Source organism: Leguminivora glycinivorella, chromosome 9, assembly GCF_023078275.1.
Source record: "Leguminivora glycinivorella isolate SPB_JAAS2020 chromosome 9, LegGlyc_1.1, whole genome shotgun sequence".
NCBI classification, from domain to species: domain Eukaryota; kingdom Metazoa; phylum Arthropoda; class Insecta; order Lepidoptera; family Tortricidae; genus Leguminivora; species Leguminivora glycinivorella.
This window is the reverse complement of record NC_062979.1, coordinates 862,900-887,880: the sequence shown is the minus strand read 5'-3', so window position 1 is coordinate 887,880 and position 24,981 is coordinate 862,900. Positions and strand designations below refer to the sequence as shown.

The window sequence follows — 24,981 nt, the reverse complement described above, 5'->3', positions numbered from 1 at the left end:
CGGGCAAAAACTAGTGCCTAATAAATTTAAAGATCTGTCATTATATTTGGCACGGAAGCGCAGTGCATAGTTCTACGGATATGACGGAACTTATTATTACGGGTTCGGTTCGGACGCGACGTAGTGCGGAACCGATTATAAGCGTGAAAAGTCTCGTCATGTCTTAACGTCGTGTCCAAACTTCTAGCATTTAAAACACTTGTTGATAAGGGCCAAATGAGGAGGCACACTGACATTTTATCCCGCCAGGCGGCGCCTGTGTAAGTGTCTAGGCATGTCACTGTCATCCATATGTGTGTGTGGGAGAAAAAAAATATCTTCTCGCTCTCACGTCCGAAATTCTTTATCTGTGCAATGGACTAATAAGGTGGCGCCACCGCGCCATCTGTCATAATCTTTGAGTGTGCCTCCTCATTTTGTGTAGGTAGATTAAGGACTGCGTAGGTGCAGTTCCTGTTTCTATCTTTTAAATAAGGACTTTGAAATAAAAAACATTTTATGCTGTTTTCGGGGTGTTATTATGGCATAAAATGTCGGGTAATAATTTTGCCTACTTAAAGACCTATAACAATGAGTTGAGTTTTAATTATGCATGTTTCGTCAGACGATGAAGCTGCTGGGCAGTGCTTACCCACTACCTTGGCCCTCAGCTTTCTATTTCATTATTTAGCATGAATTGACAACCAATTACCCTGAACCATTACTGGCAGAATACCAGCGATGTGGCTTGCCACATCACAACGCTGAGCCAGCGCCTTTTGCACCACGACACATGTTTCTTTATAATTTTATTTCTTTTTTCTTTGGTTAGTTAAATTAAGCTGTGTACTCACATTTCTTTTTTCCTGTTTATTGTAAGCCTTTATATGTTGTGTTGTGGATACAAATAAAGTTATTTATTTATCTATCTATCTATGTAAGACGTACCCCAGGGTTAGCGCGGGAGATGATCTGGCTGAGCCCGAAGCGCGGGGACACGAGCAGCACCCGCTCCGGCCGCGTGCTGCCGAAGCACTTGGCTCCGTAGCTCGGGAGCCCCGCCACGATGTCCAAGTAGTGGAGCTTCGCCTGAAACAAAATGTCATGTGTAAAATAATTATTAATAACTAGCTTTTGCCCGCGGCTTCGCTCGTGTTAGAAAGAGACAAAAAGTAGCCTATGTCACTCTCCACCCCTTCAACTATCTCCACTTAAAAAAACACGTCAATTCGTCGCTCCGTTTTGCCGTGAAAGACGGGCAAACAAACAGACACACACACTTTCCCATTTATAATATTAGTATGGATAATACGCCTCTGAAGTTTTTATATCAATCCTATTGTATAGGCTTGCGGATAGTAAGCAAACATTCAATCAGGACTAAATTATTTTAAATACTGAGGAATAACAGGCCAATAATAAGTCACCTTACCACTCAAGTCAGTCCGTGAGGAAACCGGACTAATTCCAATAAGGTCTAATTTACCATTCGGGTTGGAAGGTCAGATGGCAGTCGCTTTTGTAATACCTAGTGCCTACGCCAAGTCTTGGGATTAGTTGTCAAAGCGGACCCCAGGCTTCCATGAGCCGTGGCAAATACCGGGATAACGCAAGGAATAAATATAAGTGTTTGTCACAAAAATAAATTTTTCACCACACCAACTGATAAAGGCATTCTTTGCTATTCAAAAACAGATAGCAAAATTGCATTTTATCCACAAGAGTGCAAAGTAATTTCATAAAAATTTTAACTTGATGTCTAAAGCTGGGTGTTAGAATTTACGTATAAACAATGATTTTGAATCATAAACGTTAAATAAATTGAAGTATTTTATTTATTTTGATGTTTTACAGTTCATATTTTCATAGTGTTGGTGTGGTGAAAAATTTTGTGTTTTGCTCGGTGGCAAAGTTTGTTTAACCTTCGTGCTTTGATAACCTCGCAACGCTCAAGATTCCACTGGAATCTTTCGCTTGCTCGGGTATCAATATTGGCACGTGAGGTTAAACAACAACTTTGCCCCCTTGTAAAACAAATAACTATTAAAGTGGAGAGATTTTTGGCAATTTGAGTGATTATTATTTATTTACCTGCAGCTGCGTTAGTTGTCTCTGACTGCCCGTCATCTGCGAGTTGAGTTTGAGGAAGTGCGCGATGAGCCTCCGGATTTCTTTCCGCTTCATACTTTCTAATAAACCACTGGGGACGAAGCGTTCGAGGCCGAACTCTCTCCTGAAATTCACAAAAGTAATATTTCTTTATAGTACTCATCGCTTTTCGGTGAAGGGAAATATAGTGAAGGCCGAGTTGCAAGATCAGATGGCACTCGCTTTTGTAAAACTAGTGCCTACGCCAAACCTTGAGAGTGTACATTGCGTGAACAATATAGTACACAAATCAAGGAGGATTTAAATTTACTTACATTATTTACACGGGAGCTACTATTTTCTGTTTTTGACTATCGCCGATAGTTCATAACGTATACGATTGTTTGGCTCTGTAACCATGGCAACGCATTGTTATAAAGATACTGCGCGCGTGCACGGGAAGGCTTTGGGCAGCTCAGCTGACAGTGCAAACCTTTGCGTCAAAATATAGGAAACAGTGTAAATTTCACGAAAGTTATTCAACCGCCTCTTGATTTACCTCTTAAGTTGTTGTTTATACTTGCTATGTTGTTTCATGTATTGAGGTGTGCAATAAAGAGTATTTGTATTGTATTGTTATTCAAGAAAACTATTATATGCAACGGTGTTTAACTGAGTCAAAAAATACTCGTGTAAACTCGTCAAATTGTTACCCATGCCACTCATCTTTTTTGACCTCCTTTAAACACCTGTTGCATAAAATACTATAGAAAAATCGTTCTCCCTAGGGAGTTAAGAAATTTCTAGTCCTGTATTGAACTCATTTTTACCTTTTTCCATATTTTTTATAATGCAAGTGTGATGAAACACACACGGCAAGCCGTCGCGATTTAACTTACTCTCGTTAGTACCTAATATTCAACTTCCTCCCCTTGTTGCACAATGTACTATTTCAGAGCACTGGTAAGTATTACTACACTAGTTACTACCCAACTAGTATATAAACTTACTCGACAGCTTTGACAGTGAGTTTGGCCGGCGACAGGTTGTTGGCCAGAGCGTGTTGGTGCATGTGCAGCGCTGCAAGTCGGAGTGCGACGTCCGGCTGCAGTTCGGGCGAAAACCTCTCCTGGGCCACGTCGTTACAGCACTGGAATTATATTTAAAAATATTCAAACAGGGTAACCGACTTTAGTATTTAAGTAGTAAAGAAGAAACCGACTGACTGACTGACATATCAATGCTCAGCCGAAACCCGAAACCGCTGGTCCTAAAGATTCCAAATTTGGCACGTAGGTTCCTTATAAGGTGTAGAGGAGCACTAAGAAAGGATTTTTCGAAATTTACCTCCTAAGGGGGTGAAATGGGGGTCCAAAGTTTATATGGGAAAAGAAGATTCGATTAGTACGCGGGCGAGGCCGCGGGAAAAAGCTAGTACAGGATATATTTGATAATGATTCAGTGAGGGTAGCTACAACGGAAAATAGTCATAGACCTTCCCTCGATTTCAAATTAATAAACATGTTTAAGTACATATTTTGCAAAATAAAACATACATAGGTATAGGGTAATTTTCCTCAAACTTTTTTTGATGGCAATCGCTCCTTTTCCTATCCAGAATAAAAAAAACTTGAGAGAGCATAAAAAATCCGACTAGAAAAGCCATAAGTCGAAGAAAACAATTGGCATAGAATCTTCATGTAAATTAAATATTTTTTCTGTGAACTAAACCTTAATCCTACTAGTAATGTATTCCCATTTGTAGTGTGACAGGCCACACTCACACTACTACTCCTAACCATCCATACTAATATTATAAATGGAAAAGTGTGTGTGTCTGTTTGTTTGTCCGTCTTTCACGGCAAAACGGAGCGACGAATTGACGTGATTTTTTTAAGTGGAGATAGTTGAAGGGACGGAGACATTGGAGACTGACATAAGACTACTTCTTGTCTCTTTTTAACGCGAGCGAAGCCGTGGGCAAAAGCTAATTACGGCACACTGTAATTCTAAGCGGAATAAATCTGTATTCACTACCATCGACTTGTCCTTCAGTGCCCACATCACATGGCAATCCTGCCAGCGCGGCCTTGCGCTGCCTTATTATTTACCTGCATGTAGACATAATCCAACGCCGCTAGATCTCTCTGGGCAAGCTCGGCGGCAGACGTCGGTATGAACACGAAATAGACACCGCATCTTGATCTTACTTGCTTTTGGGTGTGTATATGTTCCCAAGCGCAAGACTTACGTTATGTTGATCATAATTCCCATAACGTTTTTGTTGTTATGGTTGTTGTAGGTGGTTGCTGTTGTTGGTGTTGTTGTTGTTGTTGTTGTAGTGTGTATAACGTGTTACGAAGAATTACCTGCATGTAAAGATAATCCAGCGCCGCTAGATCCCTTTGTGCTAGTTCGGCGGCTGACGTCGGCATGAACACCACGCGGAATAGACACCGCATCTTGTGCGAGCCGGGCCGCGCTGCGATCTGCAAAAAGTAATCGCAAAGATAATAACAAAAACCTTGTCTGTTAGTTTCGAATAATCCTGAAATATGTGTATAACTATGTTCTTATTCTCTAAAGACGCACAGCATCAGCTTATTTCTCCTCACACTTTTCACATGCTCAGTCAACTGCAATAACATGATATTTACTCTTCGAAGGCCGCAATTTACCCTTCAGACTAGTCACGACAGCCACTGTAGTTGTCATGTCATATCTACTATTATATATAAAGAGTTAGATCTAGATCAAACAGCGTCAGTTCATTTCCCCTCACATTCTTCACATGTTCCACAACCAAACTAAAATGGTCCTCCGTAATAATACACAGTTTATCCTTTAGACTTGTCACGACATCGGCCACTGTAGTTGTCGTACCATGGGATACTATAGTTAAAGAACTAACTAAAAAATCTTTAGGATAATACTTACTCTTGCCAAAGACTCCTTAGGATCCAACAGCGTCAGTTTATTTCTCCTGACACTCTTCACATGTTCTACAACCAGACTAAAATGTTCCTCAGCAATAATACACAATTTGTCCTTGATACTCGTAACGACATTAGCCACTGTCGTTGTCGTGCCATCCCTACTATAGTTAAAGAACTAACTGAAAATCTTTAGGATAATACTTACTCTTGCCAAAGACTCCTTAGGATCCAACAGCGTGAGCTTATTCCTCCTTACACTTTTCACATGTTCCACAACCAAACTAAAATGTTCCTCAGCAACAATACACAGTTTGTCCTTTAAGCTCGTCACGACGTCGGCCACTGTAGTTGTCGTGTCGTATTTGAAGGACTTGGTCTGACCGTTCTCGAGGAACACTTTGAGGACGTTCGCCATGGGGGGTAGGCAGAGGTCGCCGAGAGAGAACGCTGAAGGCTGGAATGGAAAATTGTAGGATTTAATTGTCTCATTTAAACTGCTTTTTGACATAAAAAAAATAAACAATAGGCTATTTAGACGTCCATAAATAAGATAGTGAATACTTACTGGGTACATAGGGGCTCCATTTAGCTGTACAGAATCCGCAAATCGTACCCTTGGAGGCCGAGCTCGTAACCTGTAAGTAATAAGAATGAAATAAATAAATAATTTAATTGGATATGGCTTGTCATGGTCATGATAATTTTTCTTATGCCTCTGCCCCTTTTTCTTTCCATTTTTGAATAGACTACCTAATTCGTTCGTCACTGGGATGCCGGCGCACGGTGGCTGACACACACGCAGCGTCACGCGGTCCGTACAAGCCCGCACTGCCGCTATCACGCCCACCACGCATGCGAGCTAACTAGAGCGAGATGCACTACACCTGTCTCTGTCACGAGGTACATGTATGCCCGAAGGGCATATGCCACTGAGAGCGGGATGTATGTATATAAGTATTTATGCCGTCTTTGTCACGACTTTTACTATATACCGTCGCTTAAAACTTGCTAAGATTGGCACAGAAATTTGAGCAGATTCATATGCTGTGCCTACCCTTTTTGGGAATACAGGTGTAAGTTTATATACATATGTATGTTTGTGAATAGTTACCTAGCTCGTTTAGCGTGCGAGAGCAGCGCCGACCGCCGCACAGGGTTGCCGGCGCGCGGCGGCTGACACACACGCAGCGTCACGCGGTCCGTGCAGGCCCGCACTGCCGCTATCACGTGCTCGCGGGCCGCTGACGACACGTCGGCACCGTTCACGCAGAGGATCTGGTCGCCGGGTTCCAGCTGGAAGTGGGAAAATTCAAATATATAAATATAGTAGTTCCACCATTCCCACGTATAAGTACATCTCTTTCATATATTTTGCAACAAAACTCTTAAATTGGGTTTTATTACAGCACAAACTTATACAAAATACGAAACAATTTACGCAAATTAGGTACTTATTCAAAATATACTCAAACTTGGAAACTTCCAAAACACGAAACAAAGGAGAAATATGGCCTGTTTTTCATATTTACATCACTTTGCGAACTTTAAAGATAAAACGTAAGAAACTCATTACTTAAGATGAAAGAACCCAATCCCCTAGAAATTGAGACTTCACACACAACAACACAGTGTATTAATGTTGACAGTATTTCAACTCACGGGTGGATCCCGCTTCGTACTCAGAAGGTAACTTGGTCAATTATTGGTGCTTACTGTGATTTCAATATAGTTTTACTTTTCGTAAGGTACAGGGACAATTTTGACGAAGGGACAATTTTAACTATTCCATATTTGAGACTATTAACTTGAGTTCCATATGCTTTCACTGAACACGCATGCCATCTGTAACCTGAGGACACTATTTAATAATGCATTGTAAAACATGTAGCACGCCTAACGAAGACATTTAACTGTCCGTTGGCGGAAATAATTCGTGTATAGGCGAATTTTGGCATAGTTGTAGGGAATGGTGTTCTAATCCACATACTCAAAGTACTGATGGGTAGAGGAGGAGCTAACGGGTGGAGGGGGGTGTAAAGGTCCCTTTTTTTAGTTTTTCGCGAATAACTCTTAAACTGTGGCACATAGCAAAAAATGTTCTGAAACACAAGTAATCTTCATAAAATTCTCTACAAAAAAGTCTTATACACTTTTTATCTGGGACCAATCGTTCATGAGATATGGAAGGGAAAAGATGGACAATAAAGGAATAAACTCATTTGTTTATGAACAATACGTTTATTCTTATAGAGACGCGGTAGCGTGTCAAGCCAGGTTCAAGTAACAAAAGTTGCAAGCAGCACCGTGTGTAATATTACAGGAACCGTTTGGAGCCACATTTGACCCCCTTCTAACTCAAAAACTATTTCACATAAACGTGTTATAATGCAACGTAAAAAGAAACCAACGCGCGTAGTAAAAGTATGAGCTATAAGCGCTCCTCAATAAGCCCGGTACTAGCAGCCCGCCTTAGTGCGTTTTCACATTATCCGATCCGATATCGGATGTCGGAAGGATTTCAAAGGCAAAAATCCAAAACGGCGCCTTAAATGTACGGGATATCGGTCCTACTTCCGATATCGGATCGGATAATGTGAAAATCGCTCATCCCAGTCGTCCTCAAAACGTTGACGTAAGATAAGACCGCCCCACAAGGATGGGGCGCGACCAGATACAGCCCTCACAGCGCCCAGCGCGGAAGGGGCTACTCACACCCCAGCAGGGGTGTTGAACGACATCACAGCAGCGCTCGGTCAGTTTGTCTCGCGCAGCGATCCGATCACATTGTAGCTGACTTGACGAGCAAAGCATCACGACCGCCCAGTATTGCTTTGATGGGATAAATTCATAAATAAAATTCCTAACTATCTTCCGTCTCTACTTCGATGGGAGCTCCGTTAGTGCATGCTCCCGAGCATACACCACAGACACTGGAGCAGGCAATTCCTGCTTTTCGGCAGCCTCATCGCACCCCACACCCAGTCTTGCATCGGCAAAATATAGTTTTGAGAATGGAGTCAGGTGCCACTGGGTCGTTGGTTGTCACTGGCTTTAATATGCCATCGCCTCTTCTAGTTCATCCCCATTCAGTAGGTGGTAAATAAGAGTTAGAAGGGGGTCAAATGTGGCTCCAAACGGTTCGTGTAATATTACACACGGTGCTGCTTGCTACTTTTGTTACTTGAACCTGGCTTGACACGCTACCGCGTCTCTATAAGAATAAACGTATTGTTCATAAACAAATGAGTTTATTCCTTTATTGTCCATCTTTTCCCTTCCATATCTCATGAACGATTGGTCCCAGATAAAAAGTGTATAAGACTTTTTTGTAGAGAATTTTATGAAGATTACTTGTGTTTCAGAACATTTTTTGCTATGTGCCACAGTTTAAGAGTTATTCGCGAAAAACTAAAAAAAGGGACCTTTACACCCCCCTCCACCCGTTAGCTCTTCCCCTACCCATCAGTACTTTGAGTATGTGGATTAGAACACCATTCCCTACAACTATGCCAAAATTCGCCTATACACGAATTATTTCCTGCGAGATAGGCTTCATTGAGTGTGCTAATGGAAAAAATCGATTAGTTGAAATTGTTCCTCAGTCGAAATTGACCCCCTGTACCTTAGTTATAAATTGCCGTAAAAATATTAGAGCCTTTTACATATAACTTTGTCTTTATACTACTGAATTCTGTTCATTCTTTTGTGTCCGAAGTTTCTTTTTTCGTACAATAAATTTTTTACGTACTTTTAAGTTTTAATTGCCTAATACTTTATGACATTCAATAGATATATCGCTTTAATCCACCTTAATCACGTCTAAAAATCATGTTTTAAGTTTAACTAAACTAACAAGTGTGACTTTCGTTTTTACTTAAAACATTTTGCATGACATATTATGGTAAACACAGTTAAATAACTGCTTCACAAGTAACAATATAAACTGTGTACGTCCCGGGTGAAAAGTTAGCGTTCCTTAACTTATTGCCCCGCGATACAATGATGTAATTAATTAAGACAAGATTGTTTAAGTACTTCGCTTTCCAAGTTACATTCAAGTATCGACCATTCTGTTGGCTTCATTTACATTTGGCTACGAAAGCGGATAGAAGATTTACTTTGGAAAGTGGGTTTCAGCATTATTTATTACATTAAATTAATAATAAGTTAATAACATTTAATTATTTTTAGGTACCTAACAATAAATGACTTTATCAGGAAATAGGAAGTTTCAAAGACTGGAATATTTTTACATAAATACATACATGGGTATAATCACGCCTGTATCCCATAAAGGGGTAGGCAGAGCACATGAACTAATAAGTTTCAGTGCCACTCTTGGCAAAAAGAGGTTGAAAGAAAACGAAATTGTGACATTGCAGTGACAGGATGCCAGCCTTTCGCCTACGCCACAATTTCACCCATATCCCAGAGTCGACTTTTACGACACCCACGGGAAGAAAGGTGGTGGTGAAAAGTCTTAACCCGTCACCATACGGGGCATTTTTTCTCTTAAAATATTTTCATTTGTACATATTTAAATTTAAAGTGAGGCCCTTTTTCAGCTTTTAAATAAAGTCAGTGTAGGCCTGAGTGCACGCTCATATGTGGCGTGCAGCGGCGCGGGGCGTGCGGCGTGCGTATCAAACAGTTGAAGCTCATACAAGTGTCCTGAGTCGACGCTGCGTATGGTGGACGCACGCTCGACCGCCCTACTGCAGGCCCTGGCGACCGAGCACTCATACCTGACACTTGGAACGCAATGATGGCGGTTCACTGGACAGAGTAGATTTCAAAGCGAGCGAGTGTTTTCAAATCGGATCGGTGCGCGTTATGCACGTGGTAACTTGTAAGCCTATATTTTGCAACTGTAACGGCCCGGCCACGACATTGGTCTAAGCGCGACAGCGGTGAGCGGCAGCCATCACTGTGTCTCGCTCCAATGTATGGCCGCCGCTCACCGCTGTCGCGCTTAGACCAATATCGTGGCCGGGCCGAAAAACTTCTAATAGGTAAGTATTCAATGACACATAAGAAATCAAAACAAGTTTTTGGAATAAAACAATTAGCTAAATGGTTAACATTTATATCTACAAATGTTATAAAGTTTGTCGTACCTTCCCAACGCTGGGCGAGTTGTCGGTGACGAAGCGAACAAGCACGGGCCGCTCGGAGCCCGCGACGAAGCCGAAGCCCAACTCGGGGTCCCTTTCCAGCGTGACGTCACGCGGCTCGGGAGGGGATTCACACGAGCAACTCTCGGGCGACACGTACGTTGTTGTTTTGTTGACATGGCTGGAAGATAATTATTTATATTTAGAAAAGACATATATATAACTCTGTATAGACAAATAAAGTCTAAGAAAAAAACGTACCTCAGTACCATACTGAAAAAGGTACGGGTGGCCTAGATGGCATTACACCTTTGGGGTACGCTCAGCTAGATGGCGCTAATATTAATATTTGACACATATCAAGCTAAGAATATGGCCCAAATTGTCAAAACTGAGGTTCAAAAGTTTTAAGCCTGTGTCAAGGGATGGCAGTCTATGCACTGTGATTACACATTTTACTTCGACAGTAACTCTCTATAATACTCGATCCTCTTTGATATTTAGTAATCATTTGTAGAGGTCATCAATGTTCATAAGTTTCATAACTAAATTTAAAATTGATAGCATAACGCCACAGGTGTCTTATATGTACCATAGATCAAGCAAACGTATTACATAGCGTGTCAAATTAACTTAGTGAAATCCACTGAGTTACCCGTCTTTAATCTCAGCTTGCAGCTATCGGGCGTCAATTTTTGTAAGTTGAAGTCAACAAGAACATTAAAAATGCCTTGTTACGCGATATTTCATTGCAACAACATAAAAATTATGAACACTCAAGGGTATGAGACATATTTGAAATCACAGGCAAGTAACAACTTCAGTACAAAATCTGACACGCTCGGCCGCCACACAAATAGATGAACTTGTTTCTTATGCGCCGTGGTTTGCGTGGACGACGGGAACGCGACAGCGATGCGATGTGACGCGGCGCGACGAAATCAAACCTTCGATCTCTATGGAAGTATCTCAGGTGGGTGACGTCGATGAACTGTGGTTGATAAGCGATGCGATGCGACGCGACAACGGCGGTCGTGCAACTCCACGCAAACCACGGCGTTAGTAGGTCTTGAGATATTTAGCAAATTGACATACAGAGTTACAGACAGTTATCTGTCGGTCCATAAGTGTGTCTGATGTGGGCACGATGTTAAAGTTACCAAAGGGATTCGGTCCGACATCCGATATCGGGCGGGATAATGTGTAAGCGCTGTAAGGGTACAGTATACTTTTCAAAATTCCGTACCAAAAGGTAAAAACGGAACCCTTACAGCATTTTCACATTATCCGATCCGATATCGGATGTAGGAGCGATACCCTAAAATATATAAAGGTTTGTTATTCATGCCATGCAAAATAAGATTAGCCCGACTTTGACATGAACTTTTCATCTATCTAGCTTTGAATCTTTTCTTAGCTCAGTGGAATGTTCAAGCTGTAAGTTTTAATTTATACTTAGCTTATTAAGACGATACGGTAGGGGTCAATTCTCCATACAAAGGCTCTCGACTATTTCCTCCCTGGTTTTGAAGATAGAGCAATGATTTTTTCAAAACAGATTGTTATTATTTTTATCTGTGTCGGACCGTTTTGATTTTTTTGATATTCTGCTTTATAAAGACTCTAGAGCCAATCAAAAATTTCCAAAAACGGCCTTTTTCATTGTGGCGCAAAAAAAGGTGTGATACCTAGGTACTCAAGATTGGTAACAATTAACCAAAAAAGCTAAACGGTCCGACATAGATTATTTCATTGTTATTCAGATTCTCAAATTTCGTTCCAAGTTTTGAAGGAGGAAAGAGTCGAGAGCGGAACATCGATTTTAAAGATTTTTTTGAAATATCTTTTGACCGAGTTGTTCTTAATGGACAATTTTTTTTTTCGATAAATCTAGTTAATAAAATTTGTATATTTAACTAAAATTCCCAAGTCGAAAGGGGGGCTCCTTTCCATTTTAGCATTTTCGCTACCGTATCCTCTTAAGGATATAAAATAATACCCGACTTAAAACTTAATATATTATTTTGGAAACTAGTGACGTAAAACTAAAGTATCCGGCTTCATATGGATATTTTATAGCAAAAGAACATCTGCGTCTGGGTCGTAAAATACCATAATCCAAGTGCTGCCAATCTCAGTTATATTCTTGTATCGAAAGCATAAAGACAAATTTTACTGCGTATATCTTGTATACACTTTATATTTGTAAGGATGCACTTTATGACATTGCATACCCACACAAATAATTCGTTCACATCATTAATTACAGGAAACCATCCCTGGATGTATCATCTTTAGATTTTTTTCTTTTACTACCACATGTAGGGTTTAATCTTCCTTTTCGCAAATATATTTAGTAAAAGAATGTACGCTATCAGTGGCCTGTTTCTCGAAAGGTACAAGCCTTGTATTACAAGTGTGTTTCCATGACAACCCATACGATTTGACAGTTCGCGCACTTGTAATACAAGGCTTGTACATTTCGAGAAACGGGCCCCTGGTCTGTATAATACTGTTACTGTCCTTTCTGTGCATTTAGAGACAAGCTGGAGCTGCAAAAATAAATTGGTCCTGGATGCAGGGCGTACTTAACTCTTCAGTTGACGGTACTCATTTGATGGGACGTTAAATACTCCTTAAAAATTGTAACGACGTTTTTTAAGGTTCCGTACCAAAAAGGTACAAAAAGAACCCGTATAGATCCGTGACTCTGGCTGTTTATGTCTTGCGCCGGGTCCCAACTATGAAGTAGGCCCTCACCAGATTCCTGGAATTTGTGATTGTACGAACTTATGTGCTATTCTAAGAACTTACTTGATGTAGTAGCTCAAAGCCCCCTTTGACTGTCAAAAGCTTGTTCCTACCCATATGGCAGTTCCTCTTTCTTTAGCTCCTGGCTGTTTTTTGTTGCCAGCTCTGGAGAATGTGTTTCTATCTGATAAGCAGAGGTCGGCGAGGGTCAGCTATTCTATTACTAATATGACGGCAGTCATGTCAAATTAGTAGGAAAATAGCTCACCCCTGGCGATCCGACTTCTGTTGATAACATAACCTAACCACAAAATTAAAATTTTGAAAAAACCCCCGACCCCGACATTGTGGACCGATTTTCATAAAACATGGCTAAGAACACTCCCGACTAACTCAGCTTTCAGAAAAAAAAACTAAATCTAAATCGGTTCATCCGTTCGGGAGCTACGATGCGGACATACAGACACATACACACACAGACACACGCAGACACAGACAGACGGACAGACGGACAGACAGACGGACAGACAGACAGACAAGTCAAACATATAATACTCCGTCGTTTTTGCGTCGGGGGTTAAAAAATGAGTGTTTATCTGTTTGTGTGTAGAACTTACTTGATGTAATAAGGCTTTCCCCGGCTGTCCAAGGCTTGCTCCCACCCGTACGGCAGCTCCTCTTCCTCAGCCTCCTGGCTGCTGCTGCTCCCATCCCTGGAGCTGGGCCAGCTTTCCACTGGAGGCAGCCAGCTTGCCGTCTGCGTGATGTGACTGGAAATAAACGAAATATGTATAAGTCTAATGTAAGACGAAAAAAAATCATTTTAACTGTTATTGAACTGTAAATAGAAATAGATATCATTCACGGAAGAAAAAACGGCCCCAGGCGTGTGGTCTAGTGGTAAAGACGTTAGTCGCGTAAGCTGAAGACCCGGGTTCGATTCCCGGCTCGGCCACCAGTGGGCCTTGCCGTTTTTTCTTTCGTGTACGATATCTATTTCAATTTATGATTTATATAATTATAGTGACTACACAAACACAAATCAAAAATATTCAATAAAATAATTGGATCTGATTCAAAATGAGTAGTCGTAATATGTAGTTGACAATTTATTTTAGTGATTGCTAAAACTTGATTGCATTAATGGGCATATTTTTATTTTCTTGTCTGTTTTACTTTTTCCTTCAAATGTGGGAATTTTTGTACTTTTTCTACTCAGAATCATGAGCTCGGGAGAAAAAAAATGTCTCACAATTTTTTTCCACTGAGTTACAATTTCTTATACAACTTGTTTAATCGTAACTCAGAGGAAGACAAAAAAATGTATGGAAATTTTGGGACATTTTTTGTCTCTGAGTAGAATCGAAAGAGCTCATGATTTAGATTTAGATTGATATAATTTTATTAATTCAATGTAGTTAAAACAATATTGTTCATTGCACCAATAAATTCCTTTGATATTTATAATAAGATGAAAATTGTACATTGTTGACCATTTAAAAGTTCTTATTGTAAGCCTATTTGAATAAAGAATATTTTAATTGATTGATTGATTCTGAGTAGAAAAAGTGCAAAAAATTTCAGAAATAAAAAAAGTGTAATCGACAACAAAATAAAAATATGCCCTAATTTGTTCCTCAGGGATTTACGCGACCCCTAATTTAAACTTTAAATGTCAACTTATATGTAATTCATCTATGGCAGCTTAGGTTCGCATCCTACCGACTGTGCCAGTTAGAAATAGCTCTCTCGAAAAAGAAGGTATCTAAGTTTCTAATGGGTTGGCAACGCGCAATTGATACGCCTTGAGTTGCAGGCGTCCATAGGTTACGGTGACCGCTTTCCATCAGGCAGACCGTATGCCCGTTCGCCGCCGAGGTGGTATATAAAAAAGAAAAAAAAATGTTTTTTGATAAAGTGAAGCTATCTTTTCTACATCTACTCACAAAATAATATACACCCTGTTTTTATTGAATTCCGTTAAATTTAAGGGATGGTTCCTTAGATCAAATACAATTAATTCAAATACAAAAAATCTCTAAGAAACTAGCGTCTTAACTCTTACGGTTATCGAGTTATTAAAAAAATAAAAACAATTACTGAACACGTGTGCCTCAGCCTTTACCACTTCCCAATGTTATTTGTTTTGACATGTGTCGTCAATCACTTGACAATAACTTGAATATTATTCTTAAGGGTCTCTCACACTAATTAATTCATTTATTATGTATGAAAACGATGAAAAACATTTTTTTTGCGAATTTAACTAAAAGTGCATCCTGTTATACAGGATGGTTCCTGATAACGAACCCAACGACATGTCGAATTTAACGGACTACAAAAAAAACACGGTGTATTATGTTATGATACGTACAACATTTTAGCAATCATCAAATTCCGCATTTACCCCAAATTATGCAACCTCCGAACTCACACAATACTCACCCCTTCAAATACTTGTTAACAACTTTAACAAGCTGCGAGCTACTTAAAATAAGAATGTCGTAAGTGCATGCTAATATCGTACATCTTACTACCTTTATAGGTGAAGGAAGGCAATAACATATTCACTCTGAGATTTTGAGGCTAATTTGCATGAAAATTTATTGTTAGATAATAAAATGGAAATAGTAGTGTGTGTGTTAAAAAAGTTTTTTAATTTAATACAATTTAAAATCGAATCAAGCTCGTGTAGGTGAACGCGTACCATGCTTGTATGAGTGACAAGTGACAGGTCGACTGTTCGCGTTTTTAAAAGGCGGTAACTGCAAGGTAACCAAGAGGGGGTGGGCGGCACTTTCAGCGGGGAGCGGGAGTGGCCACACTGTACGATAGTACTCTTTATTATACTGTGACTCAACTATAGTTCAAAATGTCCTAATTTTGATTCGTCCGTCATCTTAATACATTTTTATATTAGATTGACTTTTTTTTTGTAAACTGTGGACACTGTGGTGTGATCCTACCGACTGCGCCATGACTTTAGACGATAATTATTCTAAATATGAGCCGAAGAAATAACTTGTCCAAGTTGGATACAAAATTCATTTTTTCCCATTACGGAAACTATTGAGTAATCCGGAATTTTGACATTTTAATGTCATGTTCAGCGGGACAAATCCCGACTGGGGGGCAATTGTAACTGATCCATTTTTTCCATTATTATTTCCTTTATTTATCTTCCTTCTTAAGTTAGGTTTTGTACAATATGAGTGTAAAAGTAAAATAAAAATAACACTTACAAAAGAATATAAAACATATAAACACATTATAAAAAACCTAACCTAGGGTGCCGCCAGCAGCGGGGCAGGGCCCAAGCTGCCGGTGGTTAGGGCTGCAGAGAGAGGAACCGTCGGACTATCCGCGCCGTGTCCAAGATCACCGCCTTCTGCATCTGGCCCTTGATCCATCCACCTAGCGAGAGTCTCTTAAGATGGTGGTCGAGACTCTTCGCTATGAGACCGTTCGCTGAAACGACTATCGGAACAATGATCGTTGAATCAACATCCCACATGGCGGTTATCTCGTGAGCCAAGTCTAGGTACTTACTGGACTTGTCCTTCTCGGCTTTCACGAGATTCTCATCATGGGGGATGGTGATGTCAACGAGCACGGCCCGGCGTTGCGGTCGATCTATTATCACAATGTCAGGCTTATTGGTAGTCCTGTCAGTGATAATAGATCGATCCCAATAGAGCGTGGCACGACCATTTTCGAGAACTGGCGCAGGTAAGTACTTGTAGTACGGTACTTCGCGGTCCACAAGGCCGTATTGAAGAGCAAGTTGCTGGTGAATGATCCTGGCTACGAGATTATGTCTGTGCAAGTACTCGCCGTTAGCTAGATGAGAACAACCGGAAATGATATGCCTGAGTGACTCTCCGGGACGGCGGCATGCCCGACAAATGTCGACCGTACCGTCCTTCAGGATATATTTCCGGTAGTTGTTCGTCATCATAACTTCGTCCGCAATTGCACAGGCAAAACCCTCGGTTTCTCCGAAGAGGTCCCCGAATCGTAACCAGTTCACCGATGCGAGCAGATCTACATCGGGTCCCGTGAGGGCCTTGTAGAACCGCCCGTGTAGCTGCTTGCTCTCCCATACCGCCATTATTATAACTATTAAGTTGAGTTTCACATATATCCATTGAACACGCGTGCCATATATAACCGGTGGACACTCTATTTAATAATGCATTGTAAAACATGAAAAAAAAAATGGATCAGTTGCAATTGTCCCCCCGTTGAAATTGCCCCGCTGTACCTTGAATCATATGAATGTACCCACAAGTTAAAAATGTATGTATGTAAATGTAGCCATGGAAAAAAAAACGATTGATTGAAATTATTTGATAATTGGCGAGCAATATTCGTTGGTCTGATACGAAAATTGCTCGTTTAAAGTATAATGTAACTTATGTTTTTAGGGTTCCGTAGTCAACTAGGAACCCTTATAGCTTTAGTTTCGCCATGTGTGTCCGTCCGTCCGTGCGTCCGTCGCGGATAATCTCAGTGACCGTTAGCACTAGAAAGCTGAAATTTGGTACCAATATGTATATCAATCACGCCGACAAAGTGCAAAAATAAAAAGTGGAAAAAAATGTTTTATTAGGGTAACCCCCCCTCCCCCCCCTACCCGTAAAGTGGGGAGTGATTTTTTTTTCATTGCAATCCTAACGTGTGATATATTGTTGGATAGGTATTTAAAAATGAATACGGATTTCCTAAAATCGTTTTTTGATAATATTCATATTTTCGGAAATAATCGCTCCTAGAGGAAAAATATTTTTTTTTTATAAAGACTTTATAGGAAAATTTTTTTATATTAAAGGAAAAAATGGAAAATTTTTTTACGCTTCCTATCTACGCTAATTTTTTTACGCTTTTTATCGTTAGCAGACGTTTCTGCTTAATAAAAATTACTTTATAGGAAAATTGTTTTGAACTTGATAGTTTCAGTAGTTTTTGAGAAAAATACGGAAAACTACGGAACCCTACACTGAGCGTGGCCCGACACGCTCTTGGCCGGTTTATTTTTAATACCATTAAGCGTTCAACTTTTTAAACCCGAATGCCTCTTTAAGGCGCGGGCCGTATTTCACAGCCCACTTATCTGTGTGTTAAATGTTTCAACATTTTTTGTGCTGAAAATGCCTTATGATTTACAGCGGCGTTTATTTTGGCTGTTTACCGTGGACACTTATCGTATTATAACTGGTTATCTCTTCTTCTTTTATTATTCCTTTGTTTACGTTATTTCACTATTACATACATACGTACATACACTCTCGCCTATACCCCATAAAGGGGTAGACCGGTAGAGTACATGAATCTACTGAAGATTCAGTGCCACTATTTACTTGGCAGTTAAAGGGTTGAAAGAAAACGAAATTGTGACATTGCAGTAACAGGTTGCCAGCCTCTCGCCTACGCCACAATTTAACCCATATCCCACAGTCGACTTCTACGACACCCACAGAAAGAAAGGTGCTGATGAAATTTTTACCCCCTCACCACACATTTCATGATAATAAATCAATTAATTAACTAACTAACTAATCCCAAGATTTGGCGTAGGCACTAGTTTTTACGAAAGCGACTGCCATATGACCTTCCAACCCGAAGGGTAAGCTAGATCTTATTGGAATTAGTCCGGTTTCCTTCACCGAAAAGTGACTGACAAATATCAAATGACATTTCGCACATAAATTCCGAAAAACTCATTGGTAGCCGGGGTTTGAACCCCCGAACTCCGGATTAAAAGTCGCCCGTTCTGACCGCTGGGCCACCAGCGCTTATTCAGAGACAGAGTATATTGTGCACAAATAGGTTCTAAGCGACGAAAAATATGTATTTGCATTACCCACTTACGTATACAAATTAATCCCTTATTTTTAAGCATTTTCATTAATAATACACTACCTAAAGAATGTCAAAACATTAAAACTTTAACCGTAATAATAAAGCCATATAAGAATATACCTTGCTTCAAGAGAAATCGTTCTATTGTCTTCTCTACCCACAACTCACACAAAACCCTACGCCCGCAATGTATGTTCAGGCCCTAAAACAACGACGTCTATAAAATATTAGTTATTCTTGCGAAACGGTAATAACGGCCTTCAAAAATCAAAGGCCACGCTTGAGCTAATATTTGAAGAGATAAGACACCTGAACCCGTAATATGCTTAGAGTTGTAGTGTGGGAGATGAGCGGATTATTGTGGATTTTATTGACTAAGAATGAATAAGAATAAGAATAGTTGATTTAACGATTTAATGATTTAACAATATTAAATTGCTTAAACGACTAATAAATATGTTTACCTCTTATGAAAATTGACTAAGTAGGTAGGTTCTATATTTATAAAATATCTAAAAATATTAAAATAACAATTTGTGGATTACGTGTGTTAAAGACTCTAAAGTAAGGCAAGAGGCTGCGTAGGATCGGGACAGGTGGCGATTTCTCTTTTCGGGGGCCAAGATTCACTTTGGATAGTTAGTTAGTTTAGGGTCTAGGGTATTTCTGATTGATTAATCATTTAATCGGATTTTTAGCTAAAAATAGAAATAACGCAATTACGGCTAAGTACAAAGTTATGTGGCAAAATGAAGTACGTAGTTTCACCTTCGTCTCTCAGCCTAAACGTATAATACGGTTGATACAGCCGTGGTGTTTGAGCGGTCTCTTTTATTAGCGATATTAAAATTGAGAATATTACGATATTACAATTTTATTTGCGTTTCACCGTTATTAGATTACATTCAACAAACAGTTTTGGTGTGATGTGCTTTTAATAAAACTGGGCTATTTTGCATCAATTTTCATTAATTTTTTTGTCAGCTTGAAATTTTATTTCACAGACGCAAATAAATTATTTTTAGACGCTAACGCCATATCCACGTGAAATAAATAAATTAAATAATTCGAGATTAGGGCACTAAGCGTTTCGCTTCAACATTTCTGTTGTGATGTGAACCGCCAAGGAGTGGAATGCCCTGCCCTGCCTGAGTCTGTGTAGCATGAGTCTTTAAAGCAGGAGTCTTACCGTCAGGTGTGATCGTGATCACACCTGACCTGATCTACCTAATACCTATTCAAACGAAAAAAAAAACACATTTCATTAGGATTAAGAGTAATTTTGGTTATTGTGAGACGCCAAACTAAAATGAATATTTAAGAAAGATAATAATGTTTGATAATTAATGACTGACTTTCCTGACTGGAATTTTATATTCATCGCATATTTAAAGACTAAATAGTAAGCTAAACATATCACACTTCCGAAAAGGTTGAAAATGCAAGCTACTTATGTATTTTAATATTTTTAACTTAATAAATGTTAAAAACTGAAATAGATATCATACACTAAAGAAAAAGCGATCAAGCCCACTGGCGAAGCCGGGAATCGAACCCGGGTGTCCAGCTAACGCGGCTAATTATACCGCTACACCATCCCGACCGCTTTTTCTTTCGTGTATGGTATCTATTTCAGTTTCTAATTTATAAATAGTAGTGTTACTACTTAAAAAAGCAAATCAAAAATATTTAATAAAATAATTTGATTTGTTCCCTACATCAATAAATGTTACTTGTCTTCTCAGATATCTCTGTAAGTTATCTACGATAATGTTATTAGATTAATCATATTATATATCTCCACCCAGGCATCTCCAAAATTTCATTCACCTCACTAACTTCTACTAGGTACCTATAATTCTGCTCACTTCAGAGGATTCTCATTCCGAAGCTAACTTAGAAACCGTGCCGTGCATATGTAATACCACGTGAGATATCCACAAATATCCGTCCGATATCCTACTTTATCCCAAAAGAATAAAGCTGAACATATTTGTCAGCATTCGAACACTCGTACCCTGTACAGCCAAGGCATAAATATGGATGCGGACAAAGTGCCAGAAATATGTATACACGTCTTTATTTCTTATGCGTTAAGGTTGTGGATATATGTTTTTGGCACGTTGTCCGCATATATATTTATTAACTCGATTGTACGAGTGTTTGAATGCTGATCGAGTTGGTTAAATAAAATGGAGTTAGATTAAGTGGGAGTGTTGGGTCCCATTTTATGTCCTATCGAGATTGGACAGATACTTTGGAAGCACACGACCACACGTGTTATTAGTTCACTGGGTCCCTTATTACTGCTTCGACAAATAAGAATTGCTATATAAGTAGTAAGACACATAGCTTTTATGCCAGAGGAGGCAAATGGGCAGAAAGGACTGACAGTAAGCGATCACTACCGCCAATGGACATCTGAAACACTAGAAGGGTTGCAAGTACGCTTTTTTCTTGAAATTACATGTTTTGTAGATTTGGTGGTGTTTTTAAACCATCTGTAATTTTTGTTTTACATTTCCACGAAAATAATTGTGTCTTCATTATTTGTCACATGTAGATATTGCTGATATTTCAAAAAAAAAAATATATTAAAAAAGTAAAACGTGTCTGTTAATAAACATTACAAATAATAGAAACAACATTTTGACAATGATTTAAGCTACTTAATACACGGTGAAATAAAAAGGACTTTTGGGGTCGCCCGAAATTGAAATCGCAAAAAAAAATTTTGCTGTTCCATAATTTCGACTTTCATGTTAGCCCTTACCCACACACAGGCGACGCAAGTTGTACACTCGGACAGCGCGGCGCTGGCGTCCGTTCCGCGTCTTACGACGTGCGTCGCCTGTGTGTGGATCTCATTTCTATGGAACCGCCAAATTTTTTTTCGCGATTTCAGCATTGGTCCCATGATAAAAGTTGTGTATTATGACCTCAAAAGTCACTGTGCAACGTTTGAACGGTCTTTTTATTTCACCCTGTATAATTTACTGATTCCTAAGAAAGTAGCTAAGTTAAGTAAGCTTATTCAAAGCGGTTTTCAATATTAAACAAAGTGACAACAATAGCATATAATTATGTAAACACATTTCACTCCTAAGCCCCCTACTTGCCATAAATCTACCCCCCACTACCACACCCCATACGCCACACATTCCCAAGGAATTCCCGACAATGTTTGAATTGGCCATTATGTCTAAATATTAAACCGAAATTCATATTTAAAAAATCCTCGCTTTTAGTCTTTATATGAGAAGCGATGTGGTTGAAATTCCGATGCGGGATGCCGGTCTTTTTTCAGGCCACTTATTTCCTTTCTTGAGTAATGGGGCTTGCTTAAAGGATATAGAATGAGAATTACAATTTACCAGTCATTTAATTTTGCTCTAGACTACGTGGTTTCTTTTGCAATTTCAATAAAGTTTAATGATTTGAAAATTAAAACACATATACTTATGTACCTACAGTTAATTTTAAAACACTTATTACAGAGGGAAACGCTGGTAGCCTAGTGGTAGACGTACGACTTTCAATCCGAAGGTCGTTGGTTCAAAACCCAAGTCGTACTTCTTTTTTCAGAATTTATGAAATACTAGCTTTTGCCCGCGACTTCGCTTACGTTAGAAAGAGACAAAAAGTAGCCTATGTCACTCTCCATCTCATCCATTATCTCCACTTAAAAAATCACCACAATTCGTCGCAACTTTTTGCCGTGAAGGGCAGACAAACAAACAGACACACACACTTTCCCATTTATAATATTACTAGCTTTTGCCCACGGCTTCGCTCGCGTTAAAGTCGAAAATTGCGGAATGATCCATACAAACTTCCACCCCCATTTTAGGGAAGTGGGGAGTTAATGAAAATGAAATGAAATGAAATGAAAATGAAAATGAAAATGAAATGAAAATGAAAATGAAAATGAAATATTTATTTTTCAAGTAGGCATATTACAATGCGCATATGAACGTCAAATAAAGCTACGCCGGCTCTAACCCTACGCCTCAGCCTCGAGAAGATTTCAGTCCCCTCTCAGTTGGGTGGGGGGGTATCCACTATGGGACCGGCAAGAAACTCGGCGGGCAACTTCTTTTCAAAACATTACATCTTATAATTAACATGCATTAAATAACAAGATACAATTTAACATGCAAAAGTATTCATCAAAGAATATGAACAGACTAGGTACTCTATGGAAATTAATTTCAATAAATTATATTATTGCTTAATAATACGTCGTTCTTCTTCAGAGAAAACATATCAAATTGTCACAGAAGAAAAAGATAATATGAATCTCAATATCATTAAATATGTAATTTACCTACACAACATAAAATATAAAATATTTGATGTGCTTTCTTATCTGAACTGTGTCCTCTATACATAATACAATTATTTTAATTGCTATTCGTTTTTTGTAGTTTCTGGTTCGGGCCATGCATGTTTGTCTGTCAAATAGTCCTCGACTCTGTAATAAGCCTTTAACATCAATGTTTTTTTTAAGTAGTTCTTAAGAGCTGGGAGGGGTAATCTCAAAGCAGTGTCAGGTAACTTATTATAAAAATGAATGCATTGCCCAACAAATGACTTCTGTACTTTACGGACACGAAACTTCTTTATGGCAAGCTTATTTTTGTTTCTAGTGTTATAATTATGGATATCAGAATTCTTAGTGAAACAGTCTAAATTCTTAACAACATAAATTATACTATCATAAATGTATTGGGAAGCTACAGTTAAGATATTAATTTCTTTGAAGAGTTCTCTTACTGATTCACGTGTTCCTAAGTTGTAAATAGAACGAATGGCTCTCTTTTGTAATACAAAGATAGTCTGTATGTCAGCTGCTTTGCCCCAAACCAGAATACCGTATGACATTACACTGTGAAAATAACTATGATACACTAGGCGAGCTGTCTCAACATTAGTCAGTTGCCTGATTCTCCTAACGGCGTATGCGGCTGAACTTAATTTGCTTGCTAGTTTCTTTATATGAGGACTCCATTGTAGATTTTTGTCCAATGTTAAACCAAGAAACAGTGTTGTATCTACCATCTCTAAGCATTCATCATTCAAAAGTATTTTTGTATCGATTGGTTTAACATTCGGCAGAGAAAATCGAATACATTTGGTTTTCTTAGAAATAAGAAGTAAATTGTTGACAGTAAACCACTGCAGTACATCAGCTAACGTGCTATTAATTACATTGTAATCCGTAGATTTTCGGTCAACATTAAAAAGCAGTGATGTATCATCAGCAAAAAGTACTATTTCACAAAAGTTTTTCACTATACATGGCAAATCATTTATATAAACCAAAAACAGGAATGGACCTAAAATTGAGCCTTGTGGCACTCCTAATTGGACTACAGTCCCGCAAGGAAGTAGGTAATATTCTGAGGTAGATAAATAAAATGTAATAGTACCTTTTTACATGGAGGCGAACACGCCAAACTACGTCGCTTTTAAAGCGGAATCCGTTGGCGGAATCAGTAAAATATTCGATTTTTTTCGGCTACTTTTGTAACCAAGCCAAGGTAACTACAGCTACATGGTAAATTCATTGTTGAAGCTACGACATAAACGTTGGTTTCGGTTGAGTCCTCTTCATTGTCTCCCCAATCGCCGATGTCGATGGTTTGTTCTAGGGACATGTACAACTTCATACTGGTAGCAAGTGCGTTCTCGGCTTGACATAGGAGCATCTTTTGTCCTTGACGGTCGTATAAGTCCGGGAATACGGTTGATGACATTTCATATCATAACCCTCCTTTTGCGTTGCCGTAGTCGGGTAAAAAATAATTCAAAGTGAATAAATCAAAATCTTTACCAATTATAACCATGGCGCGGAGATTATATCTTAAAACAATTGTATTCGAACATATAGTAGAATTTTGTGGGTCAAGCTTTAGCACATAAGCCGAAATCTTGTTTTAGCTCAGTACGCCTTGACTTGATACGCTCTTTCACATATACATACTAAGTTTAAAAAGTAGGAACGAGTTTCATTCAGTTTTTCAGCAGACCCATCGTGCATACTTATCCTTAATAATATACACAAGATAAAAAAATAACGTAGTTACCAGTAAACACTACATTCAAACCCTTTTATTCCTTTGTAAGCAATAGTACTCGCGGGAGAAAACTCATTTTTCACCACAAGATGTGTATGAGCGGAGAAAGGGCGTGAATAATCAAATGAACATGTATCGTCATTCTTCACACACTTCATACGTAAATAAATA

The 24,981-nt window shown here is 39.1% G+C and overlaps 1 protein-coding gene across 1 annotated transcript in view; it reads right to left on the bottom strand.

Annotated features, from left to right (window-relative positions):
- Positions 1-24,981, bottom strand: part of LOC125229322 — a 476,654-nt gene that overhangs the window by 8,849 nt on the left and 442,824 nt on the right. The window contains exons 4-12 of the mRNA XM_048134130.1: positions 13,486-13,638; positions 10,121-10,298; positions 6,115-6,296; positions 5,569-5,638; positions 5,209-5,457; positions 4,437-4,556; positions 3,078-3,217; positions 2,071-2,212; positions 928-1,068 (exon numbers count right to left, since the gene is read on the bottom strand). Of these exons, the coding sequence (XP_047990087.1) occupies positions 928-1,068; positions 2,071-2,212; positions 3,078-3,217; positions 4,437-4,556; positions 5,209-5,457; positions 5,569-5,638; positions 6,115-6,296; positions 10,121-10,298; positions 13,486-13,638 (1,375 nt within the window). The remainder of the gene's footprint in view (positions 1-927; positions 1,069-2,070; positions 2,213-3,077; positions 3,218-4,436; positions 4,557-5,208; positions 5,458-5,568; positions 5,639-6,114; positions 6,297-10,120; positions 10,299-13,485; positions 13,639-24,981) is intronic.